Source organism: Salvelinus alpinus, chromosome 11 (genome assembly GCF_045679555.1).
Source record: "Salvelinus alpinus chromosome 11, SLU_Salpinus.1, whole genome shotgun sequence".
Lineage (NCBI taxonomy): Eukaryota > Metazoa > Chordata > Actinopteri > Salmoniformes > Salmonidae > Salvelinus > Salvelinus alpinus.
In genome coordinates, this window is record NC_092096.1 from 55,315,928 (window position 1) to 55,342,590 (window position 26,663).

At 44.7% G+C, this 26,663-nt stretch overlaps 1 protein-coding gene and 1 long non-coding RNA gene across 5 annotated transcripts in view; one reads left to right on the top strand and one right to left on the bottom strand.

Annotated features, from left to right (window-relative positions):
- Positions 1-5,245: 5,245 nt before the first annotated feature.
- Positions 5,246-11,033, top strand: LOC139534505 (uncharacterized). Its single transcript, XR_011666960.1, has 2 exons — positions 5,246-5,859; positions 6,169-11,033. It is a non-coding gene; the product is annotated as an uncharacterized lncRNA (long non-coding RNA).
- A 230-nt stretch (positions 11,034-11,263) lies between these two features.
- LOC139534503 (neuroligin-2-like) overlaps positions 11,264-26,663 on the bottom strand; it is a 230,186-nt gene continuing 214,786 nt past the window's right edge. For all 4 annotated transcript variants that reach the window (XM_071333688.1, XM_071333687.1, XM_071333686.1 and 1 more), the window contains 4 exons: positions 23,960-24,225; positions 23,483-23,636; positions 22,172-22,538; positions 11,264-17,877 (listed from right to left, as the gene is read on the bottom strand). In XM_071333688.1, the coding sequence (XP_071189789.1) occupies positions 17,046-17,877; positions 22,172-22,538; positions 23,483-23,636; positions 23,960-24,225 (1,619 nt within the window). In that variant the 3' untranslated portion in view covers positions 11,264-17,045. The remainder of the gene's footprint in view (positions 17,878-22,171; positions 22,539-23,482; positions 23,637-23,959; positions 24,226-26,663) is intronic.

Below are 26,663 nucleotides of genomic sequence, written 5' to 3' on the forward strand. Positions count from 1 at the left end.
GTCAGCAAACTTAATGATGATGTTGGAGTCGTGCTTGGCCATGTAGTCATGGGTGAACAGGGAGTACAGGAGGGGATTGAGCAAGCACCCCTGAGGGGCTCCAGTGTTGAGGATCAGCATGGCAGATGTGTTGTTACCTACCCTTACCACCTGGGGGCGGCCCATCAGTAAGTCCAGGATCCAGTTGCAGAGGGAGATGTTTAGTCCTAGGGTCCATAGTTTAGTGATGAGGGCACTATGGTGTTGAACGCTGAGCTGTAGTCAATGAATAGCATTCTCACGTAGGTGTTCCTTTTGTCCAGGCGTGAAAGGGCAGTGTGGAGTGCAATAGAGATTGCGTCATCTGTGGATCTGTTGGGGCGGTATGCAAATTGGAGTCGGTCTATGGTTTCTGGAATAATGGTGTTGATGTGAGCCATGACCAGCCTTTCAAAGCACTTCATGGCTACAGACGTGAGTGCTACGGGTTGGTAGTCATTTAGGCAGGTTACCTTGGTGTTCTTGGGCACAGGGACTATGGTGGTCTGCTTGAAACATATTGGTATTACAGACTCGGTCAGGGACAGGTTGAAAATGTCGATGAAGACACTTGCCAGTTGGTCAGTACACATCCTGGTAATCTGTATGGCCCTGTGGCCTTGTGAACATTGATCTGTTTAAAGGTCTTACTCACATCGACTACGGACAGCGTGATCACACAGTCGTCCAGAACAGCTGGTGCTCTCATGCATGCTTCATTATTGCTTGCCTCAAAGCGCGGATAGAATTAATTTAGCTCGTCTGGTAGGCTCATGTCACTGGGCAGCTTGCGGCTGTGCTTCCCTTTGTAGTCCGTAATAGTTTGCAAGTCCTGCCACATCCGACGAGCGTCGGAGCTGGTGTAGTAGGATTCAATCTTAGTCCTATATTGACGCTTTGCCTGTTTGATGGTTCGTTGGAGGGCATAGTGGGTTAGAGTCCCGCTCCTTGAAAGCGGCAGCTCTACCCTTTTGCTCAGTATGGATGTTGCCTGTAATCCAAGGCTTCTGGTTGGGGTATGTACGTACAGTCACTGTGGTGATGACGTCATCGATGCACTTATTGATGAAGCCAGTGACTGATGTGGTGTACTCCTCAATGCCATTGGAAGAATCCCAGAACATATTCCAGTCTGTGCTAGCAACACAGTCCTGTAGCTTAGCATCTGCTTCATCTGACCACTTTTTTATAGACCGAGTCACTGGTGCTTCCTGCTTTATTTTTTGCTTGTAAGCAGGAATCAGGAGGATATCATTATGGTTAGATTTGCCAAATGGAGGGCGAGGGAGAACTTTGTACACTTCTCTGTGTGTGGAGTAAAGGTGGTCTAGAGTTTTTTTCCCCCTCTGGTTGCACATTTAACATGCTGATAGAAATTAGGTAAAACTGATTTAAGTTTCCCTGTATTAAAGTCCCAGGCCACTAGGAGTGCCGCCTCTGGATGAGCGTTTTCCTGTTTACTTATGGGCGGTATACAGCTCACTGAGTGCGGTTTTAGTGCCAGCATTGGTCTGTGGGGGTATGTAGACAGCTACGAAAAATACAGACAAACTCTCTAGGTAGATAGTGTGGTCTACAGCTTATCATGAGATACTCTACCTCAGGTGAGCAAAACCTCGAAACTTCCTTAGATATCGTGCACCAGCTGTTTACAAATATGCATAGGCCCCTGCCCCGCCTCTTACCAGAGGCTACTGTTCTATCCTGCCGATAAAGTGTATAACCCACCAGCTGTATGTTATTAATGTCGTCGTTCAGCCACGACTCAGTGAAACATAAGATATTACTGTTTTTAATGTCCCGTTGGTAGGATATACTTGCTTTCAGTTCGTCCCATTAATTTTTCAGCGATTGTACGCAGATTAGCAACTCATCGCCTGATCCTCACAAGGCACCCCGATCTCTTTACGGAAAATCTACGTTTCTTTCTCCAGTGAATGACGGGGATGAGGGCCTGTTCGGGTGTTTGGAGTATATCCTTCCCGTCCGACTCATTAAAGAAAAATTCTTAGTCCAAATCGAGGTGCGTAATCACTGTTCTGATGTCCAGAAGCTCTTTTCGGACATAAGAGACGATAGCAGCAACATTATGTACAAAATAAGTTACAAACTATGCAAGTATAATATGTTGAGACAAGAAGGGAAGGGGTGTGTGTGGAAAATATGGTTGGTCTCTCTCCAGAATCCATGCACTCAGCTCTCCAGAATGCGCTCAGCTTTTTCCCGCCAATTCTTGCCTATTCATTGTTTCATAATGTGAATTGTTTGCTCTTTGATTGTTTGCTTTTATCAATTCCCCATTACATGCCACCAGTAGGTCTAATACATATACTGTTGATCCCTGTCATTTTGTTACATTAGGATTAAATGGAAACTTCACAGCCTGACACTATTTGGGGTGTTTTTCCAGTCTCCCTACATAATTGAGCGATGAGAGGTGTTTCAGACATAATTATGCACCATAGCGATACTTTAGAATTTTCGCACAGAGAGAAAACATGACTCCATTAATTTTTAGATCAGACAACAGGCTCAATCAACCAATCAACTGATCTAAAAATGAATGGAGTAATGTTTTGTAACAATTATTGTGGCCTTTGTGTTTTGCAGATTGCACGATCACGCTAGCAGCGAGTTGATATGGTTGTCCTTGTTCAATAGAGGTATTGGACTCAACAATTTTCCATAGCTTTCGAAAGACTACAGCCTGACAGGAGCCCTACTTTCTTGTCCAACTGTTCCCATCCTTGAAGGCAGACTTTTCAGAATGGTGACGGTACTAGTTTCTACAGGTTCACGGGAGGTATGTTACCATTGACATGATTCTCGCTCCTGGGTGAGGATCAAAGATAGCCCCCTCTCTCCCACCAGAGAGGAAGAGGGGGAGTGGGGTCTATGACTCTAACGACCGGTCGTAAACTTTCTCTCTCTTGCACTGCAGTATGGAGAAGTTTAAAAAAAGGGTTGTGTGTGTAGAGAGAGACTCTTGCCAAAAGTTCAAACATCAAAAGATTGGGCATTGGAACATTAGTTTTCAAATCCAAACGACTGGAATGGTTGGTGGGGATCCAAACAATAATTCCTGTCAAAAATGTATTGTTTTGTGATATCATTAAGGACGGTATAACTAAATAACTGCGTCCTCCGAAACACAACCCCGCCAAGCTGCACTGCTTCTTGACACAATGCACGCTTAACCCAGAAACCAGCCGCACCACTGTGTCGGAGGAAACACTGTACACCTGGCGACCGTGTCAGCATGCATGCGCCTGGCCCGCCACAGGAGTCGCTACAGCGAGATGGGACAAGGACATCCCAGCCGGCCAAACCCTCCCCTAACCCGGGCGACGCTGGGCCAATTGTGCATCGTCTCATGGGTCTCCCGGTCGTGGCCGAACCAGCATCTGCAGCAACGCAGCTTGCACTGCGATGCAGTGTCTTAGATTGCTGCGCCACTCGGGAGGCCCCATCCACAAAGTTTTTAATGCTGATCAATAGCCTTGCACAAAGTATCAAAATACTCAAATACTACTTAAACAGGAAAGACTATAAATTTTTTAAATTTAAATGTACATTTTATTTTTTGATCACAGAAACAATGACAAAATGTGGGTAAATAAATAAATAATGAAATGTTAATTTCACACCGGAATCGGCCCAAGCTCAAGCCCTGCATCCTAGTCATAAGTAATACTGCCGAAGTCGGGCCAGACTCGGGCCACATGACGTCGGCCGAGTCTGACTCTCAGCCGAGTGCCCCGACTCTCAGCCGGAACCGGCCCAGATCCACTGTGCTTGCCTGGGATGGCTATGGTAAGACTCTATTTAAAGATGCTACGTCAGATGGGGACAGCTGTTTTAAACAGACCAACAACCTTCAAGAAGGGTGCCGGTCAAGTGCCCTCCACATCGTTGGCAATGGCAACAACTTGCCAATGTCCCAACCACTCTCTCTGAACGACCAACCAGTACGGGTGGTGGTTGACCAACCAGTAAGGGTACCTAGGGACACAAATTGATAACAAGCTGAGTTTTACAGAGAAGGCAGACTGTATTTTTTTAAAGCAAGCCAACGCCTGTTTTTAATCAGGAAATATAAGGGGTTTGGGGTCAGCCAGGATGTTCTGAAGAGGGTGTACAGCAGCTTGGTGGAGAGCATGTTCAATATGACAGTCTGGTATGGTAATCTGAGTGTGTGGAGCAAAAGCAAACTGACCAGAATAGTAAACACAGTCAGCAAAGTAATTGGTCGACCACAGGCCCATTTGATCAATCTGTTCCACGAGGCAACCAAACAGAAGGCACTGGCTGTCATTGACGACCCCTCTACACCTTCAGTTCAAGGGTCTTCCCTCTGGCTGGCGCTTCAGAATGCCCACAGCCTAGAAGAACGTGTTCAAACATTAATTTGTTCCTTGTGCTGTTGGACTACAAATGCAAAGTCAATTTTATTCTATTACATTCTATTCGAACATGTTTACTTGACAACAAATGAAAGTTGAAATGATAGAACAACTCCCTGTATCATTTGTTTTTGCAGTAAGATTGTAACTAGTTACTTCCAAATTCGTTTCATGAATATCACAATGAATTGATCCAGAAGTTGAAGTCAACACTTTATTGGTTTCTGATGCAGCTGGAATCATTTAGTCACTTGCCAGTACACTTGTAAAAAAGATTATATAAAACATTTGATTAAACTCGATTATATACATACACTACATGACCAAAAGTATGAGTTGGTCCACCCTTAGGCTTGTGTGTGGCTGCTCGGCCCTGGAAACCCATTTCATGAAGCTCTCAACGAACAGTTATTGTGCTGACATTGCTTCCAGAAGCAGTTTTGCAATCGAGGACAGACAATTTCTACGCTCTACGCGCTTCAGCACTCTGCGCTACCATTCTGTGACCTTGTGTGGCCTACCACTTTGCGGCTGAGCCGTTGTTGCTCCTGGACGTTTCCACTTCACAATAACAGCACTTACAGTTGACCAGGGCAGCTCTAGTAGGGCAGAAATTTGACGAACTGACTTGTTGGAAAGGTGGCGTCCTATGACGGTGCTACGTTGAAGGTTACTGAGCTCTTCAGTGAGGCCATTCTACTGCCAATGTTTGTCTATGGAGATTGCATGGCTGTGTGTTCGATTTTATACACCTGTCAGCAACGGGTGTGGCTGAAATAGCCGAATCCAATAATTTGAAGGGTTATCCACATACTTCTGTGTATATTTAGTGTACATCTCTTGATTTAGTGGCAACAGATTAAAGGTATGTCTTTAAAAAAATGACTAACATCATTATCTTACAGGCAGTTGAAAACCCTGCATGTATGTATTTTCGTTTTTATATGTCATTGCATTGTAACAGTCAATAATTTAGATTGTCTAGACCTAGGATTTTAACTCGCAACATAAAAACAGTGGGCATCTTGCAGTATAACATGCCTTAGGCTATAACATGAACTTTGCCATGCCTGATAAGAGTCTTGATCTTCCTAGACCATCGACTAAACATAGCAGTCATAACCATTTGTGTGAATTTTTATTCAATTCGGGAAGTAAAGATCAATTCTGGGTTTTCTTCCACAGAGCCCTCCTCCCCCGGAGTGATAACAGTTCATTATGTTGGCAGTGACTCTGTTTCTCTGAGCTGGCGCCCTTCTGACCGGCGGTACGCGTTGACCTACTCCTGCAACACCCAGAGAGAGATCCGTTCCATCCAAGGTTCCAGCAGCGCTGATGTGGAAGGTCTGTTTCCCGGGGACGAAGTACCGTTTCAGCATCTCAACGGTCACTGAAGATGGGAATCGGAGTGTGGCGGTCAGCATGTCTACGTGTACAAGTAAGTGCTTTTAAAAGGTTATTGGGAACTTTACCTTTGAATCCATTCAATATTAATCAAGACGCATTCACGTTTGCCAATCAGTTCTTAAATAAATATTGCATTGCCGTATTTATACAGTAAAATCGTTTTAGTTTTCACATGTAATCAGATGAAGGCGTTGTCTGCTGGCAGTACTTGTGTACACAGTAAGGTTTATTGTTAAACAAAGAACACTCAACTGTATTCTTAAAAGGAGAATTATGTTTTTTGACTTGTGTTTTAGTTAGTTAAATTGAGCACGCAAACTTTATTTACTGTCCTTTTCAGTGCCTGTACCACCCAACAAGGTTAAGATTGACCAATCCAGCAGTCAATCATTGTCTCTAAATTGGGATAAACCGTTGTCGCTGGTGTCATTGCGTCATTCTGTGACAGAGAGGAAGCCCATAAGGTGACAGGAGTCTGACACCGTGACATTCTCCAGTCTGAGTCCAGGTGTCAAGCACAGTGTCTGCGTTTCAACGGTGCTGAAGAACAAGACCCAAAGCAAGTCAGCTGTGATTATTATAATTTTTTTTACATTTCAGTCTAGCAGGAGGGCATTTACCAACCTTATAATATGTCATCTATGAAATATGGGCAGTTCTTCACGGTTTTAATAACAAAGGTTTTACTAAATTCACCTGTTCATATTTAAAGATATTTCAAACTGTTCTCTGTACTCCCACCTGGAGAGTTTGCTGCTGGACCTGGGGTTGGAGCAACACTATGAGAAGACTGTCACCGACGAACCTGCTCAGACTCTCTCAGCCCTGCCATGGATTTTCATAAAGAGGTTAATGATGGTGAATGTGACTGCTAGGATAATAATAATAATGTTGTAAACCCCTTAGACATTGAGACTGCTCTCTCTCTGTGCTCTAATGGTTTTCTCCAGCAAGAGATTACAAAATGTCAATGTGTCAGGTTTCTATTCCCCTGCTTCTCCCCAACTGTGACGCAGAACAGTGCACATTAATGGTCTGGACAATGCGAGACGTTGTCAAGAAGTTCAGACCTAATTTGTTTGCTAGATTCCAGAGGATTTGTTGGAGACAGAATTGTTCTCTCTGACCTCCCCATGGTCTCTTTTGTCAGAATGGGTGGGTGCTCTCTGTCCAAATCGCAGATTCTAAACAAGCTTCTGAGTAATCCCCAACATTATCATGACATGTTCGTCCACCACAATATAGAATGTGGTGATTGTCCAAGGAGAATATCCAATGGAGTGTCTGGCCTCAGAGGGCAGTACAGAAATAAGTGCCAGAACTCCTCTGAAAACAAAGAGGAAATTGTAGACCTTGACAGACACATTTCTAACAGTTCCTTGGGAACCGAACGTTTCCTACAAGAAATTGGTCAACTGTGCGAGTCTGCGGTCTTAGTCAGAGAAACTGAACACTCACTGAAACAACTGCAGCACCTGCCCAGACTATAGTGTCTTCAGGAAGTATTCACACCCCTTTCTAGATGTTGTGTCACTGGCCTACACACAATACCCCATAATGTCAAAGTGGAATTATTTTGTAATTTTTTAAAAATTGAAAATGAAAAGCTGAAATGTCTTGAGTCAATCAGTATTTAACCCCTTTTGTTATGGCAAGCTTAAATAAGTTCACTGGTAAATATTTGCTTAACAAGACACAATAAGTTGAATGGACTCTGTGTGCAATAATAGTGTTTAACATGATTTTTGAATAATTACCTCATCTCTGTACACCACACATACAATTATCTGTAAGGCCCCTCAGTCGAGCAGTTAATTTCAAACACGGATTCAACCACAAAGACCAGGGAGGTTTTCCAATGCCTCTCAAAGATGAGCAGCTATTGGTAGATGGGTAAAAATAAAAAGCAGACATTGAATATCCCTTTGAGCATGGTGAAGTTATTAATTACACTTTGTATGGTGTATCAATACACCCAATCACTACAAAGATACAGGTGTCCTTCCTAACTCAGTTGCTGGAGAGGAAGGAAACCGCTCAGGGATTTCACCATGAGGCCAATGGTGACCTTAAAACAGTTACAGAGTTTAATGGCTGTGATAGGAGAGAACTGAGGCTGGATCAACATTGTAGTTACTCCACAATACTAAGCTAAATGACAGAGGGGGAAAAAATGAAGCCTGTACAGAATAAAATATTCCAAAACATGCATCCTGTTTGCAATAAGGCACTGAAGTAAAACTGTAAAAACTGTGGCAAAGAAATTAACTTTATGTCCTGAATACAAAGCGTTATGTTTGGGGCAAATCCAACAAGACATCATTGAGCACCACTTCATATTTTCAAGCATGGTGGTGGCTGCATCATGTTATGGCTATGCTTGTCATTGGCAAGGACTAGGGATTTTTTTATGATAAAAATTAACGGAACAGAGCTAAGCACTGGCAAAATCCTAGCGGAAAACCTGGTTGTCTACTTTCCAACAGACAAATTCACCTTTCAGCATGACAATAACCTAAAACACAAGGCCAAATATATACTGGTGTTGCTTACCAAGATGAAATGGAATGTTCCTGAGTTGCCTAGTTACAGTTTTACCGTTTTTTTTTTTTTTACAGTTTTGACTTGCTTTCTAGCAATGATCAACAACCAAACTTGACAGAGCATGAATCATTTTTGAAAGAATAATGTGCAAATATTGTACATTCCAGGTGTGCAAAGCTCTTAGAGACTAACCCCGAAAGGCTCACCGCTGCAATCACTGCCAAATGTGATTCTAACATGTTTTGAATACTTTCTTGATAATTTGATATTTCTGCATTTTTAATTTTTAATACATTTGCAAAAATGTCTAAACATGTTTTCACTTTGTCATTATGGGTTATTGTGTGTAGATGGGTGAGCATTTTTAAATTTATTTTATCCATTTAGAAATCAGGCTTTAACACAACAAAATACAGAATGAGTCGAGAGGTATGAATACTTTCTGAAGGCACTGTGCTCTGAGTTGCTTCTGGATGGGTTTCCTCTGAAGCTGGTGGACGGCCACGTGTCTAACATACCTTTGAGATGGCTGGGCGATGTGCTGCGTCAGAATAATGTTTTGGTGCAGCCGAAGAGCAAGATCCTGGTGGTAACCGTTCTAGGTGTTCAGAGCACGGGAGAGTCCACTCTACTGAACACAATGTCTGGAGGGCAGTTTGTAGTCAGTAGTGGCAGGTGTCAAAGACGTCTTCAAAAAGAAACTGAACTGCAACTTCGTTGTAATCATCGACACAGAAGGGCTGAAGTCGTCAGGGCTGGCATAGCTGGATGACAGCTACAGTGCATTCGGATTAAAGGTTTTAAAGATACTACAGTGCATTTTTCTACATTTTGTTACGTTACAGCCTCACTCTAAAATTGATTAAATTGTTTTTCCTCATCAATCTACACACAATACCTCATAATGACAAAGCAAAAACAGGTTTACATTTTATTAAATTAAAAACAGAAATACCTTATTTACATAAGTATTCAGACCCTTTGCTATGAGACTCGACACTTGAGCTCAGGTGCATCCTGTTTCCGTTGATCATCCTCCAACTTTATTGGAGTCCACCTGTGGTAAATTCAATTGAATGGATATGATTTGAAAGGCTGTCGTGGAATTCTTACACAGGGACACTCAAAGTCAATCTTAAATGAAGCATTGTTTATTGTCAGAGTGCTGGAGAGGTTCCAACAAACTTAATGCAGCATAGTGAACGTCTGTCAGGAGCTCTGCTGGGGCAGTCCCAGCAGTTGTCTTATATACAGCTATACACAGACAAGTTATATTTACATGATTTAGCATAATTAATGAATCATTACCGTTTTGTTTCATTCATGTGACCGACCAATACTGGTTCATAACATGTGACAGACCTCACGAGGCCTCTTCTCTCTAAGCTGAGACCTTGAAACTGAGATCTTTTGTTCAGTCTCAAAACAAGGTCTGGGCGTACTGTCAAATTGCAGTGACCGATGGTGAGGATTTGTACAGTCAGCCACTTGCATGAACACAGAAATTGGTTTATAGAACAGCACATGAATAGAACACAGAAATGAATTATAAGAAAAGCACAAACATTAAAATTCCATTACATTCCATCCTCTTATCACTTGTGTGATAATAATCATTACATTTTAATGTAAGCATTTAGATTTTAGCTTCTATATCAACATATCCTATACTCCTATTAAAGCAATGGAAATCAACACAGAAAAAACCCCAGACACTTCATCATTTCAAACCCTTCATTCTGGGCTGTACAATCCAATTTGTATGGTAATACTATAATCATAATAAAGGTTTAACTTTATTAATAGGAGTGAGTATCAAAAATGCACACACATGCTGTACTTGGCAGACTCAATGGACAAGATCAGTGTCAGAAGATAGCTGCGGAGTTCACCAACCTGTCTCAGATCTGCAGTAGAAACCTGTCTCCAACTTTCTGGGTCCAGAAATTGTTGATGAAATGCTGACAGGACAGAATGCCTTTCAATTCAGCTCTCTGGGATTTTTCCAGTACTCTATCCGGAAGGAACTGCTGTCAGGATTCAACTTTGACAACTACTAGTTTCCTCTGCGACCTCACAGTCAAGATATGGGCCCTTGAAATCTGCCCCAAGACTATAAGCAGAATAGGTACTCCATGGAATGGTACTTGCACTTGACCTTAGCTACTGGCCAAACAACATTGTGGGTGTTATTTGCATTGCTTAAAAGCAATTTACAGAAGACTTATTCCTTGAACTGAGCATGAATCAGTCTACCTAGGGTACTAGGGTCTGATGCTAAATCCATTTTTTTTATGCTTTCAATGTTTAATCATTCAAATTCTGTAAGTAAACAAAGTTTAAAAGTTACTGCATATTGTTCATGCCTTATACGTTTTGTTGAATCCAAATGGTCATATTTTGAAAATAAATGTTTTCTTGACACATTTTGTTTTTATTTTGTTTTGGTTCTCATGTGGTGAGTAGGGTTAACATTTCATTTGATTGTCATTTTGTTACGTTGGATCAAACCACGCATTGTTATTATTACCTAATGACCGATACTGATGTTATTCAGTCAAGTGTTGAAAAGCATCATTTTTCAAAAGGGCAACGTTCCCTCTCATTGTAAACACATAAACACGACAAAAGTTAGAAATTAAAATAAACGTATTCAAGTTTGCTTGTCTGTTTGCTTCTCTGTAAGAAAACTGTACTTATTAATATTAGCTGAATATTTACTAGCCTTATTACCTCAAAGCAGTATAAAAACAGTTTCCTGATGCAACATATTGGCAAGGTATTGGTATTCCATTGATGCATTACAATAATCACATTGTTTGTAATGGAAAAAGCTGTGTTCTAAATGGAGTTGAATGGGTGCAGTAGGCCAATGAAGAGGCAGTCGACAGTCTGGCTATGAATGTCTTTAATGTTCCCCACATCAGAATCCCAGCATACAGTGTATCATAACTTCTAAAGTAAACAAATATCATCACCTTATTTATATAGTTTTACTTTACTTTTTTAAATTATAATATGTTTTTTAAAATCCATTATTCACATGTTTTCTTCATCTCAAGTCTTGGGTTTCTGAATTCAACAAAAGAAAAGTAAAGACAAGACAACAGGTGCAAATTTGACTACGCAGGCCGAACTGACACCCAGCTCAGAATGTTTCCCAGGCTTATTTGTCATGTGGTCAGCGGAGTCAATCACCACCTTCCGGAGACACCTGAAACCCCACCTCTTTAAGGAATACCTAGGATAGGATAAAGTAATCCTTCTAACCCCCCCCCCCCTTAAAAGAGTTAGATGCACTATTGTAAAGTGGTTGTTCCACTGGATATCATAAGGTGAATGCACCAATTTGTAAGTCGCTCTGGATAAGAGCGTCTGCTAAATGACTTAAATGTAAATGTAAATGTGCTTCAGTACAACTGGACTCTCAGGTACCGAGACCATAACACAGACGAACCTTTCTCTGTTTTGAAGGTCAACCATGACATGTAGTCACGAGCAAGGCGGGAAATTCACCTACATGAAACATCGTTACGGTCTACCTCTTTAGGTCAGAACAGGTGTTTAACAGAGCATCACTCTGGCAAATCTATAAAACAGTGATAGCTGCTATATAACAACGGATGGTGTTAATCATTGAACACTTAAGAAAATTGGTTTTGCACCAAAAAGTATGACTTTCTTCTTGTGCGGGAGATAATACATTAAAATCCAATATGGATTTTTTTGGGGGTCGGGTCAATTGTTCTAAAGTCCTATTAAACTAACACTATAGATATCTACTCCCTCTGCATTAGTCCTAACTAATGCTACAACAAAATGGAGTACACACCTATGCTTACACACCATAAATGAGCTATCCTAACACATACTCTCACATGTACACACTCACACTTCCTGGTCTATACCTATGTACATGCCTTGTCATGCAGTTCAACCATCTGCCCACGAAGCAGCTCAATTCCCACCGCACCTTTCCACCTGGAAGGCAAGCTTAGCGGTACCGATAGCTTATGATGAGGTCACTGTAGTACAGATAGCACAACCTACATGAACAGGACACATATTGTACGTAACACAGTGTATTCAGGGGGACATGTGTCCCGTCCCACCCACAGTACGTGATTTCCGATAAGGCTAAGACGTAGCCTGGTCCCAGATCTGTTTGTGCTGTCGTGTCCACTCCTAGTCGCGACAATGACCGTAGGAGTTGGCAAGACGGCACAAACAGATCTGGGAACAGGCTAGATCAGAGGCAACTTAGGTTACAAAAAGCCATCGTTTCTCGGTCTCCCTGTGGTTCCGGGGCTACACAACGGTAGGAGAGTCAACAGGGAGGGAATATACAAATTCCAAAAGCCACAAAGATGTTTTTAAAGGTGCATTCATTTTTATATATTTTTTTGCTTCTTGGCCATGTTTGTAGTTGCCACATGGGTGGTGTAAGTTACAGATTCCACCTTTAAGGTGTGCTGTATCATCATCCAGACTGGCTGGTGTGGTACACAGCTAATACAGGCCTGCAGATATGCATGGCCCATTTGAATGTGGGAGAGACCCTATAACCAACAGCATAGAATGAGAATGGGTCAGTATCCCTGCTACGGTTTTCGCTTCGTGCTTACACAGGTTGAGTAGTCAAGATGCTACGTAGACAACACTTGGCGACTTTGTTCTGCATGTCCATTGTCTATCCACTTCTGAACAACTTTGTTAGTTACATGCACTGAAAGAGCTAATAGAATTAGAATCGCACTTTCCGGAATCTTTCGAAAAAGTTCAGTAGCGAAGACATTTAAATGGCGTACAGTCAACATACAATACCAGCTGAAGACCCCTTTTCAACTTGCACCTGTTGTCTCGGTTGTTGTCACAAAGTCGTTTCATTCATTCACTCGAAAAAACAAACAAGAAACGTAATATTTACAAAGATTTTTGACTGTTTGTTCTTACACTTAAAAATGTACAGTTTTGCTCCTCTTTTTTTTTTTTACTTCTCTCTCCGTCGCAAAACGCTGTATTCCTCCACATTCAGAATGTTCAGAGGAAAGGTCGGTTGTTATGGCGATTGTGTCACCATGGCGCCCTCTAGTGTGTAAGCGTATAAAATAGACAAGGAAAAGAACAGGAGAAAAAAAAGGAAATAGCATCTGTCACTCTTCTATTGGTTGAAGTTTTATTGTGTTGTATTTGTAGTAGTACTAGTTTCCTCTGCGACCCTCCCGTTGCCCTCTTATTCACAGGATAAAAAAGTTCACTAGGATCTAATGGCACAAAGACTTGATAGGACAGATGTATCTGATCGTTCCCACACCTGAAATAAGATGTCGGTGCCCTAGTCTGTCCACTGTCCCAGTCACATCTCACACCCTTTCCCCTTTGTTTAAGGCTGTGATGATGACTTGGAGGCTTTGGGGCTCTCTCACAGGTTTCATATTCTAGTCCAATAGCACATTTTATAGTAAGTCCGTCTCTGTAGCTGAGAGAAAAGTTCCAGCATGTAAGTCCGACTCCCTCTGATTCCACATACACAACCCCAGTCTAGTCCTTGTTACGGTATATTGTGCAGCGGCTCACCTCCCGTATTTCCCCACCACGCACCGTCTCTCTCAGTTGGCCAACACAGAGTCTCTGACAACACCAATCTGTGTTCTCTCACACACCCCCGCCTTCGAGCAGTAGTGAAATAGTAACCAAGGAAACGTCTAAAGCTAAACACAAGCAGAGACAACACTGTCGCTAACGGTTTCTCACCGAGGATACTACAGCACACTGTGGGTTCACACACAGCGCTACAGTTCAGTTCAGTTGGATTAATCCTATTCACCCATCAGCCCCCTCTGCTGGCCATGTCATAGCATTACGTACGGAGGCGTTATCAACAGGCTTTCCCTCGACTTTTACGTGCACCTCCCCGTTCAAAAAAAGGAACGAGTAAAAAGAACTGATCACTTTGTTGTCCCTTGGTCTAAGGACCTCGTACTCCCCGTCCTCTTCCCAGCTCTGTTATCCCAGACCCTGGCCTGTCTGATAGACCACCAGTCTTTCCTCCGTGTGCTTAGAGTTCAATGTACAGCAGTGGCGCTAAGGGGACGTGAGAGCAACAGAGTCAGCAGGGACATGTGCCAGGGGTGAAGGGTCAGGAGATGCAGGGTTCAACGACGGTGCACAGTGAAGTTGCGAGTTGAAACGTCGGTGATTTCTACTCTCAACTTTCCACAAAGATAGTTGGTTGAAATTGCATGTACAGCAGTCTTGAATCAGACGGGTGTTTACTGGTGGAGGAAAGGAGAACGGGATGGGGAAAATAGACTGAGAGGAAGAATGGAGGAGTGTGTGTGTAAGCAGTTATTACGGGGGTTTCGCACCACGGGGAGGCGCCTCTGATATGAGATGTCTGTCTGTCTCTTTCCTCACACACATTCCATCCTCCTCCATCATTCTCTCGGCCCTCTAGTTACCCCTGGCCCTGTGAAGCTGAGCTGACATGTGCTCACGCGCGCATTCATCAAACAGCACCAGAAATCGAAGGCGAAGACGGGCGGAGAGAAGGGGAGAGTGTGTGAAAGGAAGAGGGAGATTGAGAACTGTTCCTTTTCTCTCCTTCGTCGTAACATAATTAGGAAAAAGTTGTGTTATATGAGGACCCAAGACTTGACTGTATGTACCTTCCCACCCAGGACCTCTGAGAACCATGGCAGGTTTACCTTGAATAAACAATAGGTCTACCTGCAGCAACAATACCGCTAGGGCACCCTATTCCCTACACCCTATTCCCTTTTTGGCCAGAGCATAATGGACACCAATACCTCCAGGTTTGTGTCCAAAATGGCATCCTATTCCCTACATAGTGCACTACTTTTGGCCTGATTGGCCACAGTAGTGCACTATATAGGGAATAAGATGCCATTTCAGTGGCAGTCTATGGCTTCTATGTCTGCCATAATGAGTCACAGAGAGACAGGGGCCCAAGGCTCAGTGGATGGCCTGGTTATTACGAGAAAAATACAGAGCTGCTACAGTGGCACCAATAACTCACATTATGTAAGAGGGCTGGCTGGATGATAGCAGAGCAGGAGGAGGATGTGAGACAGAGAAAGGGGTCTTTATGTAATTGAAATGTAGTCTTGTTTTTTTTCTGTTTAGTGTTCTTAATGTTTTGGATTGCACTCACTTTTATGAAATGTGTTGTATAAATAAAGATTGAATTGATTTACTAGGGTAGTTGATTTGTTTGGGGTAGCATGCAGTCTGTAGTGCAATAGTAGACAGTAAGCAATAAGGGTGGGAGATGATCAACATAAGCAATGTGTTGTATAATCAATGTGTATAATAATTGTTTTTATTCATGTTTGGTCCAGTCAGGTTTTTCGTTGTTGTAAAGGAGAATGTTCAAAACTTAAAGTAGCACTGCTGCAGTGGTTTTATGACGTGCCTCCAGTTTTTTTTCCTTGCAGAAAAGAAAATATGAAGAAAAAGCATATGAAATTGAGATAGAAATAGTTTAAAACAGGAGATGTGTTTGCGAATATTGACTATCCAGTGTCCTTTCCCCATCATCGTTTTTAAAAAGAATTCATGCATAGATCCCCACTGAGAAAACCATTTTGATATTTTCTTCTTTGTACACATTTATATATAACTATATATATATATGTCTATATATCTATATATTTAAAAATCTTTCCACAAAAAATAAGAACCGAAAGCAACAATCAATCAAACAAACAAACGTTGAAAAAAGATAACGAAAAAAGCACAAGATAGGCCAGTTTGGCACTTTTCATGAACACACAGTAAGTAGGCTATCTTGATACAGCTCAACACTCTTGATTCTATCTCAGTTCCCCTCCTATGGGAAAACAACACAGTACTTGGCACCAAGAATGCTGGTAGAAAGACGATATCAGAATACCAATATTTTCATGATATATACTAACTGTATGTACTGTACGCCTTGTATAAAAAAGGTTGTTTTAGAACTACAGAGGAGGGAAAGAGAGGGATGTAGAAAAGAGAAGAGACTCAAGTAATCAGATGAGATGAGTAGAGAGATAGAGGTTTTCCAATATATCAGAAGGAAAAGGAACCAAACGCTTTACCTCACACTCCAAAAAACTATCCCCAACCAGTGGAGGCTGGTGGGAGGAGCTATAGGAGGACGGGCTCATTGTAAAGGCTGGAATGGAATAAATGAAACGGTGTCAAACACATCAAGCATATGGAAACCACATATTTGACTCTGTTCCATTCCAGCCATTACAATGACCCCGTCCTCCTATAGCTCCTCCCACCAGCCTCCTCTGTCCCCAACCCTATTACAGCACAGAAACCGAGAAAACATGGGATGAAAAAACGACAAAATGAAATGCACAGTAAGAGGCAGAGGATCATCCTGTGGGCAGGTTTGGGGGCTGTCAGGATCAGAGAATACGAGACCCTCTTAAAATATCTCAACACCCTCAATAACACCTGCTGCCCCTGCAGTTCAGCTGAACTTCCACTTAACCCCAGCAAGGTTGTGCTGTAGGAAGGACACAGCATCAGGGCAGCAGGCTGACGGTTGGAGAAACAGAGAGTAAGAGAGAGAGAGAGATATCCATAGCGATCCAATAGAGGTAAACCAGAGTGTGTAGTTGGTCCTCCGGTCCCCCAGGGGGAGCTGTAGCTCTACTATACGCGTGTGGTGGAGTGGGGATGGGGCAGGGTGTTGTTGTGGCCGGTGCTTGGGTAGGTGTTGAAGGGGTGGAGGGGCTGCATGCCGGTGATGGTGCTGGGGATCATGGTGATGGTGTTGGGGGTCATGAGGGGCACGTCGTCCGGGGCCCTCCGCAGGGCCAGGGTGTAGTCGGGCGGACAGGAGGGCCGCAGGATGTCGTGGGGCCGGAGGGGCTCCATGTCGTGGTGCGGGTCGTGCTCCGAGTGCTTCATCTGCAGGGACATGATCTCTTCCTCCTGGCTGTGCGCCAGGTCGTTGGCAGGCCCGCCGTGGCGCTGCGGAGACAGCCGGTGGCGCCGCATCTCCTGACGCTTGTCCCGCTTGTAGTAGAGCGCGGCGAACGCCAGGATGTTGAGGAAGAGCAGCGACGCCCCCACTGCCACGGTCACCGACAGCTCTGTGGAATAATCCCGCGTGTCACCGGGGAAGAGGTCCAGTCTGGGCCGCTCTGATCCGTAGGGCTCCACGGGGTCGGGGAAGGTGGGGTAGGGGTGGCCCGTGGTGCGGGGTTTGGGCTTCCAGGGGCCCCCGGGGGGGCGAGTGCTGCCTGGAGGTAGCCTGGTGGTGGTGGGGTTCAGGACTTCATGGAGGGAGTGTAAATGAGGGACCAGCTCCAGCCAGAAGGCCACCTTGTTGGCTCGGTAGTTGTCCCTGACGCGGGGCTTCAGGCCGATGTGGAGGTACTGCTTGTCCTTGGAGTTGAACTTGGTCCAGATGACCTCCTCGAAGCGGTTGGGCTTGGTGTGGATGAACTTGGTGTCCTGAGGAACTGGCAGATTGGGGTCCCTGGAGGAGAAAGAGGATGAATCTCACTCAGGTGATTTCAATCAACTTTAGATATTCCAAAGTTATTACATACATACACTGAGTGTACAAAACATGAAGGATACCTGCTCTTTCCATGTGATAAAATAATTTATATGTTTAAAGATAATGATTAAATAATTCTACCCTGAAACTTAACCATTATGGATTATAGTTTATGTAGCATGTATAAGGAATAATTAAAGTATTAAACGTAAGTCCAACTAGGTTGGACTGGGACGGAGAGAAATGTGTGTGTATGTGTGTGCCTAAGAAAATACAGAGAACAATTAAACTGTGTTTGACCCGACCTGGCTAGAACTCTGAGAAACTTATGATAGGACAGGGAGTACTTCTCAAGGTTTCCCTAATCTCGGGGGAATGGAACTGTCGGCTGGGTAGTGATACACAGTGGTGAGAACTCTGGAGAAGGATACAACTCACCTACTGTTCGTGTGTATGTATGTGCGTAGGATAGCTACTGTTCGTGTGAAAGTATGTGCGTAAGTAAGGAACAAGTATAAAATGGATGTCTTTGTATAATGGACTTCAGAGTACTCTCGTGAATAAACATTTTGACTATTGTAAGCTGGGACTCTTGTCTGTTTCATTCAACCAGAATCTTACAAACTCTGGGTTGCAGACTGAGTAGATGAATTGAAGTTTATGAACATTGATAACGAAATTCTCATAACACCATGACATAGACTGACCAGGTGAATCCAGGTGAAAGCTATGATCCCTTATTGATGTCACTTAAATCCACTTAAATGAGCGTAGATGAAGGAGAGGAGACAGGTTAAAGCAACGCTGCTGGCTTCTTCACGCTCAACAGTTTCCCGTGTGTATCAAGAAAGGTCCCCCACCTAAAGGACATCCAGCTAACTTGACACAACTGTGGGAAGCATTGGAGTCAACATGGGCCATCATCCCTGTGGAACCCTTTCGACACCTTGTAGAGTCCATGCCCCAACGAATTGAGACTGTTCTGAAGGGGGGGTGCTCTTAATGTTTTGTAAGTCGCTCTGGATAAGAGCGTCTGCTAAATGACTTAAATGTAAATGTATACTCAGGGGGGTGCTCTTAATGTTTGGTATACTCAGGGGGGTGCTCTTAATGTTTGGTATACTCAGGGGGGTGCTCTTAATGTTTGGTATACTCAGGGGGGTGCTCTTAATGTTTGGTATACTCAGGGGGGTGCTCTTAATGTTTTGTACACTCAGGGGGGTGCTCTTAATGTTTTGTATACTCAGGGGGGTGCTCTTAATGTTTGGTATACTCAGGGGGGTGCTCTTAATGTTTTGTACACTCAGGGGGGTGCTCTTAATGTTTGGTATACTCAGGGGGGTGCTCTTAATGTTTGGTACACTCAGTGGGGTGCTCTTAATGTTTTGTATACTCAGGGGGGTGCTCTTAATGTTTGGTATACTCAGGGGGGTGCTCTTAATGTTTTGTACACTCAGGGGGGTGCTCTTAATGTTTGGTATACTCAGGGGGGTGCTCTTAATGTTTTGTACACTCATGGGGGTGCTCTTAATGTTTGGTATACTCAGGGGGGTGCTCTTAATGTTTTGTATACTCAGGAGGGTGCTCTTAATGTTTTGTACACTCAGGGGGGTGCTCTTAATGTTTTGTACACTCAGGGGGGTGCTCTTAATGTTTGGTATACTCAGGAGGGTGCTCTTAATGTTTTGTACACTCAGGGGGGTGCTCTTAATGTTTTGTACACTCAGGGGGGTGCTCTTAATGTTTGGTATACTCAGGAGGGTGCTCTTAATGTTTGGTACACTCAGGGGGGTGCTCTTAATGTTTGGTATACTCAGGGGGGTGCTCTTAATGTTTTGTACACTCAGGGGGGTGCTCTTAATGTTTGGTATACTCAGGAGGGTGCTCTTAATGTTTTGTACACTCAGGGGGGTGCTCTTAATGTTTGGTATACTCATGGGGGTGCTCTTAATGTTTGGTACACTCAGGCGGTGCTCTTAATGTTTGGTATACTCAGTGTATACTTCACTGTTAAACAACCTGATGAATTTGATACAAACCAACATTAAAACAATTTATACATTCAAAATCAGAAGAAATGTAATTGATATTTTTACATACAGTATGATACTCTTGTTAGGGCTGCAAATCATAGACATGGGGGTCTGGATAGCCGAAGTACTGTATCAGGGAAGATCTGCATAAAAATTGTAATTTCCGATTGAACCGACATAAACAGTGTTTACTCTGAACGCAGCAACAGCGACCGCGGGAACAGTGCCATTAATTGTCAATCGCGCTATAAAGTGGATCTTCAGCACTAAGGGTTGAATAGAGCCCTAAATTAAATAGTCCTCAAGAGGAGGGAGAACAAACAAAACACCATCCTCAATCTTCTACCACCTACACCCTATCACCTACCTACCCACCAACCAACCAACCAACCAACCTACCTACCTACCTACCTACCTACCTACCTACTACCTACCTACCTACCACCAAAAAATAATCTACCAAACAACCACCTACCTACCTACCTACCTACCTACCTACCTACCTACCTACCTACCTACCTACCTACCTACCTACCACCTTCCACCTACCCACTAACCACCTACCTACCAACCACCTTCCCAAAACCAACCTATCCAGCAACAACGTACCCAGCAACCACATACCACCTAACCAACCAACCAACCAACCAACCACCTACCCAGCAACCACCTACCAATGTCTCACCAACCACCTACCTGCCAACCAACCACCTACCAACCACCTACCGCTGTCCTACCAACCACCTACCCACCAATCACCTACCGCTGTCCTACCAACCACCGTCCCACCAACCACCTACCACCGTTCCACCAACCATCTTCCATCTACCCAGCTTCCCATCAACCACCGTCCCACAAACCACTTACCAACCAACCACCTACCTACCTTCCCACCAACCACCTACCCACCTTCCCACCAACCACCTACCCACAAACCACTTACCAACCAACCACCTACCCACCTTCCCACCAACCACAGTCCCACAAACCACTTACCAACCAACCACCTACACACCTTCCCACCAACCACAGTCCCACAAACCACTTACCAACCAACCACCTACCCACCTTCCCACCAACCACAGTCCCACAAACCACTTACCAACCAACCACCTACCCACCAACCACAGTCCCACAAACCACTTACCAACCAACCACCTACCCACCTTCTCACTAACCAACAACCTATCCCTCTACCACCTATCCACCGTCCCACCTTCCCACCAACCACCTACCCACATACCACTGTCCCACCAACCACCTACCCACCTTTACACCAACCACCTACCGACCAACCACCTACCCACTTTACGACCAACCACCTTCCTACCAACCAGCTTCCCACCTATCCACCTACCCACTTACCAACCAACCACCTACCCACCAACCACCAACCACCTACCCACCAACCACCAACCACCTACCCACCAACCACCTACCCACCAACCACCTTCCCAGCAACCACTTACCAACCAACCACCTACCCACCTACCCACCAACCCACCAACCACCTACCCACCAACCACCTACCACTTACCCACCTACCACTCAACCACCTACCCACCCACCCACCTACCACTTACCCAGCTACCACCTTCCCACCAACCCACCAACCACCAACCACCTTCCCAGCAACCACTTACCAACCAACCACCTACCCACCAACCCACCAACCACCTACCCACCAACCCACCAACCACCTACCCACCAACCACCTACCCACCAACCACCTACCCACCAACCACCTTCCCAGCAACCACTTACCAACCAACCACCTACCCACCTACCCACCAACCACCTACCCACCAACCACCTACCCACCAACCACCTACCCACCTACCCACCAACCACCTACCCACCAACCACCTACCCACCAACCACCTTCCCAGCAACCACTTACCAACCAACCACCTACCCACCTACCCACCAACCACCTACCCACCAACCACCTACCCACCAACCACCTACCACTTACCCACCTACCACTCAACCACCTACCCACCATCCACCCACCCACCTACCACTTACCCAGCTACCCACCATCCACCCACCCACCTACCACTTACCCACCTACCACCTACCCATCAACCACCTACCCACCTACCCATCAACCACCTACCACCTACCCACCTACCATTTACCACCTACCCACCTACCCATCAACCACCTACCACCTACCCATCAACCACCTACCACCTACCCACCTACCATTTACCACCTACCCATCAGCCACCTACCCCGTCTTAGCGAAGTTAGTCCAATATGTCATGACTACAGCACTGAGCATGACATCATTCTTAGAGAAGTTGCAGGGGAAGAGGTCGGTGGCTCCGATCATGGGCACCCCGAACACGTAGGGGATCTCATCCCCGTGGGCCGCGTCCGCCCACTCCGGCCGCGTCTCCGTCTGACAGTGGTGGTAGAAGGTGTAGAAGTAAACGGGAGACTGGAACTCGGCGTGCAGTTTGGCCGTGGCCACCGCCGGCGCCACCCACTGGTGGTCCGTGAATAAGGCGAGGAGGGTTTTTCTCCTCATGTCTCCGTTGTCACGGTCGGCCCAGTCGGTGTACATGAACTTAATGGTCTCCCTTAGGATGTCCTTACCTAGATGGCAGGAGAGGGAGGATGGGAGGAAGAGCGGGGGGGGGGGGGGGGGGGGGTGAGACGAGAGAGAGATATTAGACATGGACAGAGTGAGAGTTGAAGAGAAACAGAAAGAGACGTAGGTAGATAATAAGCAAAAGGAAGCGAGAGAGGGAAAGATAAATTGAGAGAGAGAGGGTTAAGAGAGGGAAAAGAGAGGGTTAAGAGAGGGAAAAGTAAGGGAGGAGTCAGAGAAAAAGGCAAATGTTAGTGAATTGAAGTTTGAATAGAAGATTTTACCAAACAGTAGACCACATAACTTGGCTTTGGGAAACACTGTTCCTCTCTAGTGGTTATATACAGTGCCTATAGAAAGTCTACACGACCTTGAACTTTGGTGCAAATCCAACAATACAACACGGACTAACTGCCTCCTTATTTTCAAGCATGGTGGTGCAGCATCATTTTTATGGGTATGCCTGACATCGGCAAAGACTGGGGACTTTTTCAGGATGAAGATAAACGGGACGAAGCCAAGAACAGGCTAAATCATAGAGGAAAACCTAGTTCAGTCTGCTTTACACCAGAGACTGGGAGAGGAATTCACCATTCAGCGGAACAACAACCCACAACACAAAGCCAAATCTACACTGGAGTTGCTTCCCAAGAAGACAGTGAATGTTCCTGAGTGGCCAAGTTACAGGTTTGACTTAAATTTGTGGCAAGACTTGAAAATGGCTATCTAGCCATGATCCCCAGCACCTAATAGAGCTTGAAGAATTCCGAAAAGAATAATGGGGAACTATTGCGCAATACAGGTGTGGAAAGCTCTTATGAGACTTACCAAAGAAGACTCACATCTGTAATCGCTGCCAAAGGTGTTTTCTAACATGTATTGACTCATTATATTGTTACACAATACTTTCTGAAAAGCAGTACATTAATAGGTACATAGAGACCCTTACCCTCAGGATAGCCGTAGAGATTGTCCACAAAGTTAGAGATAGTGTAGTCGAACGCTGCAGCTGAGATCCCATCGTTGTCTTCACTGTCGTCTACAAACTTCAGCCCCTCTCCCTGGTTCACTCCTATCAGGATGTCATAGTTCAGGAACTCCCCCTAGTGGCAGAAAAAGAGAAGGACACGTTAGGTCCATAAATGCATTAGACGTGGATGAAATGAGTTGTGCTGCCCCATAAAATTTTAAGCACTTCGGGCACCTTAAAAAGAGCATTAAACACCAAAAAGACTCAAATGTGAAACTATCTTCAATTACACTGAACCATTACAGTAATGTCTTGTCATAATCTTTATCTTTTTACATTTTACCCTTGGTAAATCTCGGCTTGGGATTTCATCACAACCAATAAAGTACCTCTGTCTCTGCAGTCAGAGAGCTGCGACTAATATACACGCCCGGACGCACGCACGCCCACACACACCTGCTGCATGAGTATCTCCGGGTCGTCCGGCACCACGTCTCCGTCCACCACGGGTCCGAAGGCGATGTGGTAACGGGCCGGCTGGATGTCCTGATCCACCAGCTCCCTGAAGTTCTTCTTCCTCAGGCAGTCCACTAATTCTGCTGTCTCTGAGTGGCTGCAGCCCACTTTCCGGGCCAGGATCTTAGTGTACTTCAGGGGCTGGTAGTTCACCGACCAGCTGGAGATGGCTGAGCCACTCTGGGCTATGGCCCTCTGGAACAACCCTGGAGGAGAGAGAGAGAGTGGAAGGAGAAGTTATACAACTGGATCTGTAAGGGGGCAGTTTCATGAACATCCAACGTAATATCAGGAGCTGGACAAAAATAATATCCTATACGTCAGGAAAAGGTGAGCGGGACATTCACTTTTTTTCCCCGTCAAAGTGCGCTATAGATGTTAGGTCACTAGAGTAGCAGCCATGGGTGCATCTCAATAGTCTAACGTGGGATCCTCTCATTGCCTCCTTTCTTTCCGGGAAGAGAGAAGTTAATACTGTACTTTGAGCAATCTGAAAAGTTCAGACTTGGGGAAGGGATTGAGAATACTTAGGTTGTGAAAGTTTGTTCCTTTTACCCTCCACAGATTTGCCTTTGCTTTTCCCTATATCTTACTCACTGTAACAAATCAGAGAGAAAGTCATGTGCTTCTGACTCCAACAATCTCAGACTTGAAATGATATGATACAGCCCAGACTGGGGAATCGATGGGGGACTACACAGTCTGCTTCTAAAAGAAAATGTTCCTTCCTCTTTCCCACAGATTTCTCTCGCTCTCTCTGTCTTTTCTATTTCTCTCCGTCGGTCCTGTGCCTCGTAACAGGAGGGGGCTCTCATCCCTCCCTACTGTTCCCCCTTCGTCTCGCTCTCTTCCTCCGCACTCCTTTCCTCTCCTGTAGATTCCTGGTGAATTATTAAGCAGTGACGCAGAGCAGAGCCTCTATTTCCCAGGGAGTTTATTAGGAAGTGTATGACTCAGACACGAGCTAGTCCTACCTGCTACCTCAGCATTACTCCTCATAGAAGAGAGAGAGAGAGAGAGAGAGAGAGAGAGAGAGACAGAGAAAGAGAGACAGAGAAAGAGCGAGAGAGGGAGTTGAAGAGTGGGGTGAGAAAGTTTGTAAGAAGTGATAGAGTAAGAAAAAGAGTGAGGGAGATAAAAGGCTGAGATATACAAGTGACAAAAGGGCTCATGCGGTGCCTTTGGAAAGTGTTCAGATCCCTTGTCTTTTTCCACATTTTGTTACGTTACAGCCTTATTCTAAAATGGATTCAATTGTTTCCCCCCCCCCCCTCATCAATCTACACACAATACCCCATAATGACAAAGCAAAAACAGGTTTTTAGAAATGTTTGCTACTTTATAAAGAAAAAAAAAATGAAATATCACAATCACTTAAGTATTCAGACCCTTTACTCAGTACTTTGTTGAAGCACCTTTGGCAGCGATTACAGCCTCGAGTCTTCTTGGGTATGACGCTACAAGCTTGGTACACCTGTATTTGGGGAGTTTCTCCCATTCTTCTCTGCAGATCCTCTCAAGCTCTGTCAGGTTGGATGGGGAGTGTTGCTGCACAGCTATTTTCAGGTCTCTCCAGAGATGTTCGATCGGGTTTAAGTCCGGGCTCTGGCTGGGCCACTCAAGGACATTCAGAGACTTGTCCCAAAGCCACTCCTGTGTTGTCTTGGTTGTGTGCTTAGGGTCGTTGTCCTGTTGGAAGGTGAACCTTCGCCCCAGTCTGAGATCCTAGGCGCTCTGGAGCAGGTTTTCATCAAGGATCTCTATGTACTTTGCTCCGTTCATCTTTGCCTCAATCCTGACTAGTCTCCCAGTCCCTGCAGCTGAAAAACATCCCCACAGCATGATGCTGCCACCACCATGCTTCACCGTAGGGATGGTGCCAGGTTTCCTCCAAACGTTACGCTTGGAATTCAGGCCAAATAGTTCAATCTAGGTTTCATCAGACCAGAAAATCTTGTTTCTCATGATCTGAGAGTCTTTAGGTGCCTTTTGGCAAACTCCAAGCGGGCTGTCATGTGCCTTTTACTGAAGAGTGGCTTCCGTCTGGCCATAAAGGCCTGATTGGTAGAGTGCAGCAGAGATCTCCCATCTCCCATCTCCACAGGGGAACTCTGGAGCTCTGTCAGAGTGACCATCAGGTTCTTGGTCACCTTCCTGACCAAGACCCTTCTCCCCCGATTGCTCAGTTTGGCCCGGGCGGCCAGCTCTAGGAAGAGTCTTGGTGGTTCCAAACTTCTTCTATTTAAGAATGATGGAGATCACTGTGTTCTTGGGGACCTTCAATGCTGCAGACATTTTTTGGTACCCTTCCCCAGATCTGTGCCTCGACACAATCCTGTCTCGGAGCTCTATGGACAATTCCTTCGACCTCATGGTGTGGTTTTTGCTCTGACATGCACTGTCAACTGTGGGACCTGATATAGACAGCTATGTGCCTTTCCAAATCACGTCCAATCAATTGAATTTACCACAGGTGGACTACAATAAAGTTGTATAAACATCTCAAGGATGATCAATGGAAACAGGATGCACCTGAGCTCAATTACGAGTCCCATAGAAAAGGATCTGAATACTTATGTAAATAAGGTATTTCTGTTCTTCATTTTGTATTAATTTGCAAAAATGTCTAAAAACCTGTTTTCGC